At 39.1% G+C, this 14,215-nt stretch overlaps 1 protein-coding gene across 4 annotated transcripts; it reads right to left on the bottom strand.

Moving 5' to 3' along the window:
* Nucleotides 1-98: 98 nt before the first annotated feature.
* nexn (nexilin (F actin binding protein)) lies at nucleotides 99-13,305 on the bottom strand. 4 transcript variants are annotated; one of them, XM_044200235.1, is made up of 15 exons: nucleotides 13,150-13,305; nucleotides 10,618-11,044; nucleotides 10,271-10,468; nucleotides 8,562-8,646; nucleotides 8,305-8,453; nucleotides 5,613-5,813; nucleotides 5,300-5,473; nucleotides 4,779-4,967; nucleotides 3,584-3,775; nucleotides 3,042-3,086; nucleotides 2,487-2,681; nucleotides 2,008-2,229; nucleotides 1,662-1,850; nucleotides 1,170-1,533; nucleotides 99-1,053 (listed from the first exon to the last, which is right to left on the bottom strand). In XM_044200235.1, the coding sequence occupies exons 2-15, from the start codon at nucleotides 10,993-10,995 to the stop codon at nucleotides 1,040-1,042; spliced, it is 2,595 nt and encodes an 864-aa protein (XP_044056170.1). In that variant the 5' UTR covers nucleotides 10,996-11,044; nucleotides 13,150-13,305; the 3' UTR covers nucleotides 99-1,039. The 4 variants fall into 4 exon arrangements, with proteins under 4 accessions (XP_044056170.1, XP_044056169.1, XP_044056171.1 ...); XM_044200234.1 differs by lacking the exon at nucleotides 99-1,053 and having other exon boundaries at nucleotides 1,135-1,533; XM_044200236.1 differs by lacking the exons at nucleotides 99-1,053; nucleotides 3,042-3,086 and having other exon boundaries at nucleotides 1,135-1,533.
* Nucleotides 13,306-14,215: the final 910 nt, after the last annotated feature.

The following is a 14,215-nucleotide window of genomic DNA, read 5'->3' as shown; positions in this document are numbered from 1 at the left end:
AAACCAAAAAGCAAAGCAAGTAGAATGTACAACAGAATATTTGGTAGGTATCAGTTGTTCAAGTCTTCTCCATGCAACAATAAATGACACCACAAAAATTATTTTCATTCATTTTATTAAAACATTTTCATTTATAATATATGACAAATATTCAGGTTAGCCTATGTTTGTTTTCATTATCAAACCATAAAACGGTTACCTACTGTCCAACACAACTGTATTTAGAGTATTACATATAACTCAAAAAGAAAAAGGGGGATGGTACATGAAAAATCAACATATTAATCTTTTTTAGATGCTGCAGTTTAAAAACACTTAATCTGGACCTAAACAGTTTCACTGAAAATCAGGATATACACGTGGGTTCAAATTGTTTCGTTTCTGCAATATGTGACTGCCATTACAATGTCATATCATTGTCAATAGACCCTTCACTGTGGATTGATGACTAACATGTTACCCCTTGATATAATACCAGGCAAGTATCACAATATCATTAACTAATATGGCAAAGAGTACAGAAGACTACATGCTGATTAATACTGATGAAATTGTTGAGCAGTAGTAGAATACCCAAGCAAGCATGTAAGATGTTTCACTGATATTCCCGTATCTTGTTCTTCAAAATTAGCACACAAGGACATCTTACCTTTTACATTTCAATGTCTCAAGCATAATGTTTGCCATGTGTGGACCATAAAGTGTGATATTTACAATACAGTGCTATGATACTTAAAAATGGCTGGTATCACAAATATTGCAAGGGCCTTGCAGCGAAGATAGTTTTGAACAAGAACGAACAAGAATGGTGTCTGTTTTTTGGCACAGGTATCATCCTACTCTAACAGGGAGTGCAGCTTTACATTTGAGAAATACGTAAACAACATCTTGCATTTTTCTTGTGTTGTGTATCCCTCCCTTAGGAATGCCAAGCATACTGCTATTTTCTTCCCTCTGCTGTTTGACCATACCATGAGGGACGAAGTTTTATAAAAGGAGTGAGAGACAACAGGGAAAGTTTCCAGAACATGGAAGGGCATCAGTAGTCATAAGCTGCAAGAAAGAAACAGAAGAGTAGTTATCCACATCTCCCACTCAGCTTGAATGCACGAGGAAGAGGAGCATGCGATCCACTTCATAGGCATGCAATCACACCAAGGTGGTCTTACTTTCTATTGTAAGGATGCAGGTACTCGCTGCTGTTCCTCTGCTGTTCACAGCCTTGCACATGTACTCTCCCTCGTCCTCTGGGAAGGTCTCTGGCAGGTAGAGGCAGTAAGTCTCTCCTCTCTCTATATACTGATAGTCCTCACAGTCCTGGAGCATCTCTCCCTCAAACCACCAGGTTACCTCCGGCTTGGGCTCCCCGGTGATCTTAACGGTGAACCGAACTGGCTCCGAGTCCACCACCGATTGATTTTTAAGGGGCTTTTTAAACCACGGAGCCCCTGACCTGGCATGATCTTCCTCATCTTCATAGGCTGCAGAGCCGTTGATGATGCTACCCTCGTCCTCTACATCATCCTCCTTCTTCTGCAAACAGATGACAAAAAAATCCTAAACTATTGCCAGGGTCAAAGCAACCTTAAACCAAACTCTTGCTATGCCATCATGCATGAGGAATGATCTTGCATATATGGTCATGAACATGGGAGATTTACTTTTTGGAGGGCAGCATCAATCTCTTGCTGCTCAAACTGCATCCTCTGCAGCTTCTGCTCCTCTACTCTCCGCCTCTCCTCCTCCTCCCTGGCTTTGGCCATTTGTTGAAATCGGGCTCGCATGTCCACCTTCTGTTTGAATGGTGACTCCTCGGGCCTCACTGGAGTCGTTTCTCTTTCCTCATCCTCCTGAAAAACACAGCAATTATAATATGTGGCACTGAGATAATCCTCCATTGATATCAAAAAATAGAAGGAGGGACAACATTTTTTCCAATTAAAAATACAATTTATTGATGTCTTGTTGGAAAATTCACATCCCTGTATACCGTGTGTATACTCTTACCTCCTGGAACCGCTCAGCTTCTCTCTCTTTAATTTCATCATCAATGGCCTTCCTCCGTGCTCTCTCCATCTCAATCTTTTTCTGAATTTCCTCTTCAGTCAGCTGCTTGATCTTCTCGAATTTGGACTTGAGGTTCTTGGCCTGGATGGAGCCAGTCCTCTTGAGCTTGGTCAGTTCTTCATACTCTTTGCTTACAACATCTGCACTTTCGTTCACTTCATCCTGTGAGATAGAAGCCAATTTATTTTGTGTAGGTGTGAGAAGTCCGTAAATGATGGAAAAAGTAACCACAATGTGCAATGAAAACAAATATGAGGTTACATTTGTCACTGCAATAAGATATGTCATGTATGAGTTTATAGGAATTCAAAAGATATATTTGGAATCAAGTGCTGTATTCTCAAGCATAATTGGCTAAGAAAGTTATATAGTATGTGATGTGCATGGGCTACATAAAGTTCCATCTGTTCCAGACTGACCTCGCCCATCTCTTGTCTGAGTTGTTCAAATTCCTGCTTCTCCTGCTCCATCTTCTTTTTGCGTTCCTCTGCCTTACGTCTCCTCTCAGCCTGCTCCTTCTCTTTCAGTAGCTCTTCAAAGTTGATCTCCAGTTTTCTTGGGTGCAGTGCTTCCTGAGATTCACTCTTCACCATCCCTTCTTCCTCATCTAGTGCCTATACACACAAGGACAGAGAGCTCTGTTTGGGAGTGAACTAACTGACTGCATCAAGTCTTATGTCCATGTTGTATTATAATCTAAGTCAGTGTTGGCTTCAGTTTATAATAGAGCAAAACAATTAAAGTCCAGCTACTTACCCAACATCAAATAATGTAAATAATAAAACCAGCTAAGCAGGAGCCATTCTTATTGTTGCACATTTAAAGAAAACATGCATTAAAAAAACCCCACATAATCATCTGTAGCCCTTTGTGCCCTTGTACTAACAGGGAATAAATTAATCATAGCTTACTGCATGAACAACTGTTGCTACTTTTCTGTGGACTATATACATTTGAAATTGAAAATATCTTACTGTTTCATCTCCATATGCAGACCTTTCCTGATCCAGGCCAGGGCTCTTAAAGAAATAATTTGGACAAGGGAATAGCAATGCAGGTGTACCATTTGAGCCCATCAAAACGATATACAATACATGAACAAAAATGATGTATCTTCATCCAATTAGAATCCAATTATAGATAACATTTAGACGGATTCAGAGTGAAAAGTTAAAATAGGTGTCAGTTTGATGTAGAATTACTTCATAACTGGTCATAACTGATATTTATTTATAATGCTTTTAACAAATGCTGTTAAAAACTCTACATATAGACATAATGATAAAATATGAATAAACTGTACGTATGTGTTGTTTGTATGTGTGTCTATGTGTGTCTGGGCAATTTAACATTTTGCTATAACATAGGTTTCCCTGTTCTTTAAAAAGGGAAAGCGCAGCAGCTCAGCAGCAGCAAATTAAGTCAAAGCCTCAGTAGCAATAACTACCTGACATGTTAATGATCAGCAAAGTACATGCAGAGTGTTGTTTTTGGTCACTGAGTCATGTAGACTTACCATGCTCTTGCGGGCTTCAGCAAAGAGCCTTTTCTCCTCTTCCAGTCTCTTCTTGGCCTCCTCCTCTGCCTTCTTCTGCTCCTCCTCTCTTCTCTGGCGTTCCAGCTCCTCAAAACTAGCACATATCTTCCCGGGCTTACTGCCCTCCAGGTTCAGCAAGGCCATCAGCACCTCATCGTCCTCATCTACAAGCTGAGTAAGAACAAAGCAAGGTAAGCTTTGGGTACTGTAGATAAGAAGTTGCTGATGGTGTAATCATCTTTTGCCAGTTTCATGTAACCTTTCCAAATGAGGCTGCTCTTATTTGTGGGACGTTTGCACTAAGGACTGCTAGTTCAGGTTAAATTTACCTTAAAGGAATAGTTTGACATTTGGGGAAATCCGTTTATTCACTTTCTGGCGGAGAGGTAGATCAGAGGACTGATTCTCTTCTCATATGTGTCCGATAAATATAAGCAGCTGGTTAGCTTAGCTTAGCACAAAAATGAGGAAACAGCCAGCCTGGCTAACAAAATCCACCTACCAGCACCTCTAAAGCTCACTAATTTGCACGATATGTCTCGTTTGTTTAATCTGTAGAAAACTAAAGTGTAAAAACAACAATTTGCCATTTTACAAGGGGTTATGAGTCAGACTATTACTGTATCTGGCTCTGAGCAGTTGCCAGGCAACCAGCACAGATTCCAGGAAGTTACTGCTCCCAGCCAAGAAAAAGTCCGGCACATAACCCCCTATAAAACGGTGAATTGTCATTTTTAAACTTTTTGTATGGATTAAACAAAATGAGATATAACTTGTCAATTAGTGAGGTTTAGAGGTGCTGGTAGGTTTATTTAGCTACTTTTAGACAGAGCAAGGCTAGCTGTTTCTCCCTGCTTCCAGTGTTTCTGCTAAGCTAAGCTAACCAACTGGTGGCTGTAGCCTTATACTTAGCATAAAAATAAAAGAGTGTTATTAATCTTCTCATCTAACTCTCCACCAGAAAGAGAATAAGTGTATTTCCCTAAATGTGTAACTATTACTTCAAGGACATATCAGATCTAAAATGTATAAATTATAATGATTTTACCACCAGACATGTTTGCAAGCTGAGATGTTCTCATTGCAAGAGCATTTTCATAATCTAAGAAAGCTTTCTGAGTTCACTTAATTTTTTGTATTGAATTTTGTGTTTATTTTTGGGAAGCATATTGACCATGCTCTTCCTGGCTTCAGCAAAAGCTCTTCTCTCCTCCACCATTCGTCTCTTGGCCTCCTCCTCTGCTTTCTTGCGCTCTTCTTCTACCCTTTGCCTTTCCACCTCTTCAAAGCTCAACCTCAGTTTTCCAGGTCGGAACTCCTCCTTGTCTTCCAGAGCTGCCTGAGTGTCCTCCTCATCTTCTCCCTGATGACACACAAACGTATTATAAGAACTGATTAAGCTAGCTCAACAACAGTTCAAACATCAAAATTCACTATACAACAAATGCATATTTGGCAATTTATGAAGTGTAAAAGGAATCTGAAGACTCTGTTATTGCTACTCAGTACTTAATAATCCATCCAGTCTAATGTATAAGGCAATCACAACAGAAACTATATTTTTCTGATATCGCTGCTTGTCAAGGAAAAAAAGGGATAGTAAAATATCTTACATGTATTAAGTTGTAATAAAGTGATTTGTAAAATTTGCAACTTTGCATTGAAATTAGTGTTATGTTTTGAAGTTTTGTTTACCATTCCCAGCCTGGCCTCTTCAAAAGCTTTCTTCTCCTCTATCAGGCGACGTTTGGCTTCCTCCTCAGCCTGCTTCTTTCTCTGCTCCTGCCTTTCCTTCTCCAGCTCCTCAAATGTCAGCTTTAGCTTTCCAGGAGTCACCTGTGCCTTTTCTGAAGGCTTCTCTTCTTCATCCTAAATCCAAATGAGTGTGAGAATGCAGTAGACTTTGTTTAACTGTGATGCACAATCATTAACATGGTTGCAAAGAGCCAAGCCAAAATCTTATTTAAGCTGAATGTTAACAGAAATGTTAATTTCTTCAAATTCCAACCTGTTGAACAATTGAGCGTCGCTTTGCATCCCGGAAGGAGCGTTTGTTTTCATCGTATCGTCTCTTCTTCTCTTCCTCTGCCTTCTTCTGCAGTTCCTCCTCTCGGTTCTTCTCCATGTCTTCAAAGTTCACCTTGATTCTGCCCGGAGGTCGTGATGACTTCGCTGGAACCACCCTCACCAGGATTGTGTCATCTCCTTCCTAACAGGTGTTTGATGATGTAAGATTATCCAAGGTATTACAAAGGCACAGAGTAAGGAATTCATTCAATTAAATGAATGATCAAAAAATTGACCATATTGGCAAGTCATGTGTAAAAGGTTGACAGTGGTGGAAAGTAACCAAGTAGTACAGTACTGTATGTCCATTTTTCTGTATGCTACTTTGTACTTCTACTCCACTTAATTTCAGAGGGAAATGTTTCTTTTTATTCCACTTATTTTATCTGGCAGCTAGAGTTAATAGTTACTTTACAGATTAACATTTTACATAATAAACATATGATAAGTTTGTAAAATACAATGGCGTGTTAAATATTAAACCAGTAGTTCCCATTATTTTAGGCTAATGACCATGTACAAAAAAGCAATGTCTCGTTGGGGCCCCTTGACACTTTCAGAGATGTTAGCAGTTCCACCAAAGAGGCATTTCCCCTCTAAACTTCTCAGATGATTTCATTTACATAACTAAAAGTATCCAATATTTCACAAAAAAAGCAAAGATTAGAGAAAAGTCAGGGAAATTAATCTGCAGAACAAGTACTTTTACTTTTGTATATTATGATATAATATATTTTATATAGATAGATAGATAGATAGATAGATAGATAGATAGATAGATAGATAGATAGATAGATAGATAGATAGATAGATAGATAGATAGATAGATAGATAGATAGATAGATAGATAGATAGATAGATAGATAGATAGATAGATAGATAGATCCCAGCGCATACCCACACACACAGACTAGGAATAAGAGCATGTAAGTGGGTGGGGGGTAGACTCTAATGGCCTAATATCACCATTTGCAGTAGGTCAGAGTATGGGTATCAGTCTAAGATAGCAGAGTCTAATTCAGTCACAGTGAGGAGGTCTAGAGCTAATTCAGTCGCTGGAAGGTGTGTGAAACAGTTGGCAGTCATATGGTGTCTACACCTGGCAGTGCTGTAAGTGTGCTGTTCCAGTTGTTTCTAGATCGTCAAGTCAGTGCTTCCTTGCATTTAAACAAGACCATTTTAATCGTGAGACATTACTCCATTTCTGATAAAAGACCTAAAGCATAAGTCTTTCTTTTCATATATGGACAACAAAGAAAAAAGTAATAGGGCAAGCTAAAAGATGGGGATGTGAACCGCTGCACATAACAGGTTTAAAGTAAATACACATAAAAACACTTTAGTTAATGTAATTGTTGACGTTGTACCATTAATGAGTCACCAAAAGAAGAAACTACGTTTGTAGGGAATGGTGTTGCTGACAGTGTTTACTTGACAGTCGTGATTTTGTCTGCATCATTACCAGTGCCGTAGCCAGGATTTTACAAATACTGAGGTCGTTAGTCCACAGCACCAGTCACCCCCACACCCCCCCAAAAAGTTTTTATTTATTTATTTATTCGGAACTATTTTTATAGTTAGCTTTTCAATTATATTTTCTGCAAGTTTTATTGAAATGGAGTAGTTCTTTTGAGGAAAATTATCCGAAAATCCAGCTTCATCATTGCTTCTAATTTCACGAGAACCGACTAAACTACATAACTGTCTCCATTTTCCCTATAATTATTATGTAGTTCTTTACAGGAAACGTCCAAGGAAATTATTAGAAAAATTACAGACCCATAAAATAAAGCATTACATTTGATTTTCCCAAGCCCTCTCCAAGCTACCAGGAATACAATTCTGGTGGAGAAATACTAACTCCTGGTGAAAATTACTGGGTCTAAAAACTGTGAAATCAGCCTAAATAAAGTTTTTCATTGTAGAATGTATTTCCCACAAAGTTGCTAAAACCCTGAATACAAGGGACATGACCTCAGTGTCCTCAGTGGTATCACTGATGATGACAAAGGCAGAGGTGTAAAGACATATTCAAACAAAAAGCTAAATAAAATCACTACTGTTACAACAGTAAAGTGTTAAAGATTTTTGTGTAGCTTTTGAACATATACAACATTGTTAACATCATTATAAGTTGACTGTTCTCACTGCACTAGACCAGAATTAGGGCAAAGCAGTAGCAGGTAATTGCTTGTAATTGCCTATAATCTGGCACAAGAATACTTATGTAACCATTCCCAAGAACTACACAGTCTGAAGGTATAATTGACCGCAAAACTCCATTCAAGTCGTTCTATCTGGACTGTATTGATTGAAAATATTAATTTGATTTGCATAACATTTTATAAACTACCACAAGTCTTACACAGTAAGATGAATTAAAGGCGACCCATTCACCATGAGTTCACACGCTGGTCATGTCAACAATGCTACTGGTGGTTTCAGAGCTATATCCAGCCTCTGCCAACTGTTTAGATCTCAAATGCCACTTAAAATAACTCATCCGAGTGGCAGCTGAGGATTACCTGAATCATTAAAGATACATTCTCATCGGAAAGGCAGTGCTGAACCATGTAGACATGCTGTCCCACTTCCCAGTGAGCGGTGAGACACTGTACCCCAGGTTTTCTTACCTCAGCAGCTTTCTGAGCCAATTCTTTCTTTATTTTGGCTTTTTCCATGTTGTCCTGAGCTTCCCTCTTCTTCCTCTCTCCTTCCATCCGCTTCCTTTCTTCCTCTTGTCTTTGTTTTTCCATTTCTGCAAACTTCCCCTTCACACTACCTGAGGATTTCACAGAGCATAAACACAAGCCTTCAGCCTCCTCTTCCTCCCAGATCCCTCACTGAATATCCATCTTTCCTACCCTTTACATGCCTTTGTGTGTCTTACCTGTGATTTTGGGGACGTAGGATTTTTCTACCTTTGCTGGCTTCACCTCTTCTTCCTCATCACTGGAAGCGAGTAGTTCTTTTATCTGTGGCAGATCAGATGGAGAACGGTGGTGAGGTTACGGTGAGGTGAGGTTTTAGCTGGGATCATCTCCTTTGCCACTCAGGAGCCATGCTGGTCCCAGCAAGAACAAGAGCCTAATCCCTGCTAATAGCTGGGTCATGTGACCTGCAGGTGGACCTCTGATTGGACTGTGGTGTGGTTGCACAGATAGAAGATGAGCGTAGGTGTCCGAGCCTGGCCAGCTATGCGGCTGTACGCAGGGAGGTTGATCTGTCTCACTGAGTATCACTGATAATCCACTCACATAACACCATATCACTGCCCTTATTTCACCACGGTCGATCTCGAAGAAAAGTTGTCTTAACCTTGAATTCTTGATCTTTGCCCATCCCCTTTAAATTTTGAAGTCTCTCACTCTCAATATTTCCTCCACACTGTATGTCAATATCATACACATGCACTGTTCATCTGTTTCTTGTTTATCTGTTTATCTGAAATATTAAAATCCAAGACACCATTTTTTCATGGCTACATAAAATGAAAAAATGTAGATGAATGAAGAATGTGTCTTGTGCATCATTTTATACCAGAGTGGTAACTCATGGTTATTTTCATTATTGATTAATTGTCTATTGTTTTACGATTAGTTGATTAATCGAGAGTCCAAAGTGATGTCTTCAAATGTCTTGTTTTGTCTGACCAATAGTCCAAAGATATTCAGTTTACAATGATATAAGACAGAGAAAAGCGGCAAATCATCACATTTGAGAAGCTGAAACCAGATAATATTTGGTGTTTTTCCTTGACAATTTCCTAAAAGATTACTCCATTGTCAAATTGTTGAAAAGTAAAAGAGTACTCCACTGATTTAGCATTTCACTCCTATAACATTGTCGGACATTACCCACAATGCAACTCAACCGCAGACAGTTTAGTCAGAGATTTTCTTCCAACCAGCTATGCTAGTAGCAGCTAATGTAGCTGCTAGCTTCAAGAAGAGATGAGGAGTGGGCTACAGAGGTGTGGTAACCTCACTTCTCTCTAGCTCCACACCCCCAGATTTATTTCATTTTTAAAACTTCAGCAACAACCAACACTGGAGCCACAAAAGCCTTTATACAACGTTTTGTGCATGTATACAAACTTTGAAGTGTAAAATCTGTGGAGTTCTCGGTTAATTTTCTGTTAGTCGATTATTTTATTAATGGTCCTATTGTTTCAGCACTTATTTACAAACATTTTCCTGTAATTCTGCTTAGTATATTTGGCATGTGTAAAATTTGGGATCTGGATTACAATTTAAAATTAAAGAGCTGAACAATGCTTGGCTGCACAACATGCGTTTAGAATTATGGAAGATCCATCGGAGGACCAGTGGGGTCCAGTCCTTTAGGGTTCCTTGTGCACATTAATAGGGTTAAAACTGCAATTAAAAATTAAAAAATGACCATCTTTTGAATCCAAGCACAAGCCAAAGTTGAATATTGCATGAAATGACCATTATTAATTGGTTAATTTTATAAAACACTGTGTGGTGTATAGAAGACAGTGAATTCTCACTCAAACTGGCAGCCTTGTCACCCTGTCATGCCTCATCAAGCCATGCAGGTCACGGTCGGAGGTTAGTGGGGTTATCTGTCTTTGACCTGCTGCTTCCTGCGATTCCACTCTCTCTCCTTGATGAATTGCTCTTTCCTCTTCTGCTGCTCTTCGTTGTGCCTCTGCCTGCTGCGGTCCTCCCTGGCCTTCTGCATGGCCTCAAACTTGCTCTTCACATCCCCCTTGTCTTTGTTCAGCTTTGGCACGTAGCTTCTGGCCACTGGCTTTCTGGATCGGATGAGTTTCTGTGGTTTAACCATGAGAGGGATGATAAGATAAAATTATTTGTGCAGCAGGGGTAAATGGTTTCTGGGAAGGGCAATATCCATATGGACGAGCATCTTATCATCTACAAAAACTTACCTCATCACATGATCTTGAATTCCTCACTCACCTCTTTCTTAAGTGTCACATCAGAAATATTCTGGTCTTTGTTTGTGTCAGGATGGTCATCCTCCTTCTTCTCTGTGTCCTGTGCTAAACCATTAACAGCTTCTGATCTTTCATTTTTCTCATCGGCTATGTCGTTTTCTTTGTGTTCCACACCGTTCACGTGTGTCTTGTCAGTCTCACTACTCGCCTCGTCATCCATGTGGCAAGGTTTTTCGTCTGTGTGTGACGTCTTCTCACTTTTCTCCTCGGCTGCGTTGTCTTCATTAACTACCACATCATCTTCCTTGTTTTCTGCATCGCTCATGTTGTGTTCGTCTTCATTTTTGACATCATTCATGTCGCGGGCGACTACAGCCGCAACCTGCGCCACCTCAGTCATGTTTGTACCACAATGACAAGTTGACTAACAGGTTCTGTTAAAATGTTACCTGCAAAGCAAAGGAGGAATGGTTCAAGTGTTAACTTTCTTGTTGCACTATCCATAAGTGATTGATTGTCAATCTATCCTACACATCACAAAAGTTAAGTATGCAGCAGAAATTTGACCATATGACCTAAACACATGGTCACATTTTCACTGAATTATCAGGTGTTTTTAAATACAGTATTTATGCCACTTGCAAAATGTTATTAAGCTTTTCATTGATTGGCACTGGAAAAAATAAAAAGGAAAGCCTTTTCATATTAATACATTTGTAAAATACATTGGCTGATGTATTTATTATTTTGCTTTACTAGCATTCATTGGCTGTCACCGGAATTTGTTAGTGGTCAGTGCCTGCATTTGTCCAATTTTAAAAAATCAAGATGACAGACAAGATTCACTTCTTTCAGCAGACTTGTGACCAATTTATTGATTAAATTGGTCATTTTGAAAGAAGTCTTTCAGTGATCCATGTTTTTATTGTTCACTTAATTTGTATAATTGTATTTGCTCTATCATTTTTTATGTTTTATTTTTCCATTTTAACTGCTGAATATCAAGCAACCAGTTTACAGCCATTTGAAGATAGATCCTCTATCTTTCCCTTTACGGTTCTGTAATAAGACTTTTTCCTCTTCTGGTTCTGGGATTTATATGTGCAACAGGCACTTCATGGCTACAAAGTTAGGAGCAAAGAAAGCTGCTCCACTTCCCAGCATGTTGAGAAAGAGCGCAGTGGATTCTTGCTGACCTCTATTTATAGCCCACTTATGGGTCCAGGACATGTGATCATGGCTATTTCTGATGAGTGATAGGCAGTTGGACAGAGCTCAAGTTGGCACCCACATGTCGTCCCACAGACCCTTGACAAAATGGCCAGACTAAGAGCTAGACAACTGGATGAATGAGAGCTGTTTGGACTGTTAGTCATCCAACACTAAAACTGTTGCTGTTTATCAGTGTCCTTTTATATTCTGGTATGAAGATCAGAGTGTGACATGATGCTGCAGGAGCCTGACCATTTCAGTGTCAAATGGAATACAAGTAGAAATGTAGAATTATGTACCACTGTGTAGCTTATATTTTTGTTAAAAATCATGCCATACCACAGCGATTTTTAAATTTCTAATCAGTCACACTGAAATGTGACCACCGTAGGCATCACTGGTGTGGTCAACTTAAAATGTCCACCCCATTGAGACTCAAAAGTCTTCCAACCAGCTTTACAACACAATCTCGAGTAAAAAATTACATTTAATCTTGTGGTTGAAAATAATCAATTGCATTTTCTGATTTAGCACATGTGTATCAACATCTCGATCCACACAAATATACAGGATTTGCAAAAATTCCTTACGAAAGGTTACTTTTTGATTATGATCATTGTGATTCCCCTCATCTTCCAATCTCAATCCTGGTAACGAGGAGGTGAATGTCAGGAGGTTGACAGAACAAACTGTTTTAGATCCTCACCTGCCATCTTCCTACTGCAGCCTGTGAGAGTGTTTCTTCTGTTGTGCACTGATAAACACAATTTTCTGACTGAATTTACAACTACATACTATTACTTTCATAATTAGTTCTTTGTGACTTAAAGGGTATTTACTTTCTATTTGGGAGGATGTTTAAAAGGTTGCAAGAATCTTTAAAAGGTCTTTATGAAAATGGTAAATCAACACTGAACTAAAAAAATTCCGGTTACAGGTGGTGATGTCCTATTTCTGTACTCAGCTGGCACAAGAAATCATGACAGTGTGTGTCAGAAAAAGAGTTTGACATATATACAGAGAGATCAATGTGTTAATTTATGATTCTAACTTCTACAGCCTATCAGAATGATTGTGTTTGTGTTCCTGTATGTCTGATCACATATTGTGGCCATAAATTGTAACTACTACTTGTAACTGTAACTAACCACAATAAAAAATAAAAATCTTGATTTACACTTAAGACACCTGATGTCTGCCTAAATTAAGATTTATGAACTGAACTGTTTAAGGCAACTTTTAATTAAACTCAAGTATCTTTGACCTTGCTACACAATGCTAAACAGACTATTTTAAGGTTTTACAGTCCTTTTCCTACATATTCTATAAAATGGAAGTTTACCTCTTTAGTGTGCTGTAGTCCTCCCAGTCTTGATTATTAAAAAAAAAAAAATCCTTTGGGTAGATATAAACCAGAAGAAGTGAAACGCGGGCCAAGCGAGACAATCCGAGATGCGACCAGTCGGTGAACCAACTCGACTGGCAGCTGGTTGCCGTTTCCATAAAAGTACCGTTACTTTCTACCGGATACTGCATTCCGCACGCGCCTGCCGCAGGTTCAGCTGTTGCCTCGTGCGCGCGCGCACGCAGACATGCACCCACACAGTCTCACCCTGATCATTTGCAGTCGCAGCTGTATAAATACTGTTAATAATTGTCTTTAAGAATTTTGTAAGGACTAATATGGCCTATTATTGCGTTTTCAACGGTTAATTTGTAGTGATTTATTAAACAGTTTCACTGTATTTATTCAGGTTATTGACTAATGATGTTATAATGACCTGAGGGATGTATTTATATTCTGTGATATCACTTTAATATCTCCATAATGACCATAATGCAGAATCTGGTAGTGTGTCTGCAATTTTTAAGTTTAAGATTAATTATGTTATGATAAATGGTGTATGGCTTCAGCTAGCAGTGAGTTTACAGTGATCATAATACTTCCTACAGTATCACTGTGAAACTGGACACTGTTCTGGTCAGGTCTGTTTGGGAGGCCTACAACCTAAATGCAGACATTTTCATTATCTGCTTGTTGGCCTGTTCCAGCCAGGATTCCTGACTTATCAGTTAAGAAGGACACTAGCTTGCCCTTTGTTTTTCCCGCCTAATCTAGATACTGCATGCATTCTGCTATGCAATGATGGTTGGAACTCATATCATCATGGCAATATGATCACATCTAACCAGAAATTCCTATTTGTCACACATTTTAGAAAATATACAGTTCCGATACACTACCAGATGAGTGAGTCTTCCTTTTAAACTAAGATGAGGAAGTGGTTCTCTCACTGTGGGTGGATGTAAATAGAAACCCTGCAGCAGACACATTTTGTCTGTCCTAATGGCTCCAAGCACAGCTGCTGATTCACTGACCAAACAGGCCTCAGGCAGAAAACCCACCA

The sequence above is a fragment of the Siniperca chuatsi genome, linkage group LG6 (genome assembly GCF_020085105.1).
Source record: "Siniperca chuatsi isolate FFG_IHB_CAS linkage group LG6, ASM2008510v1, whole genome shotgun sequence".
NCBI lineage: Eukaryota > Metazoa > Chordata > Actinopteri > Centrarchiformes > Sinipercidae > Siniperca > Siniperca chuatsi.
The sequence above is the reverse complement of the archived record's forward strand: the minus strand, read 5'-3'. Positions and strand labels throughout refer to the sequence as shown.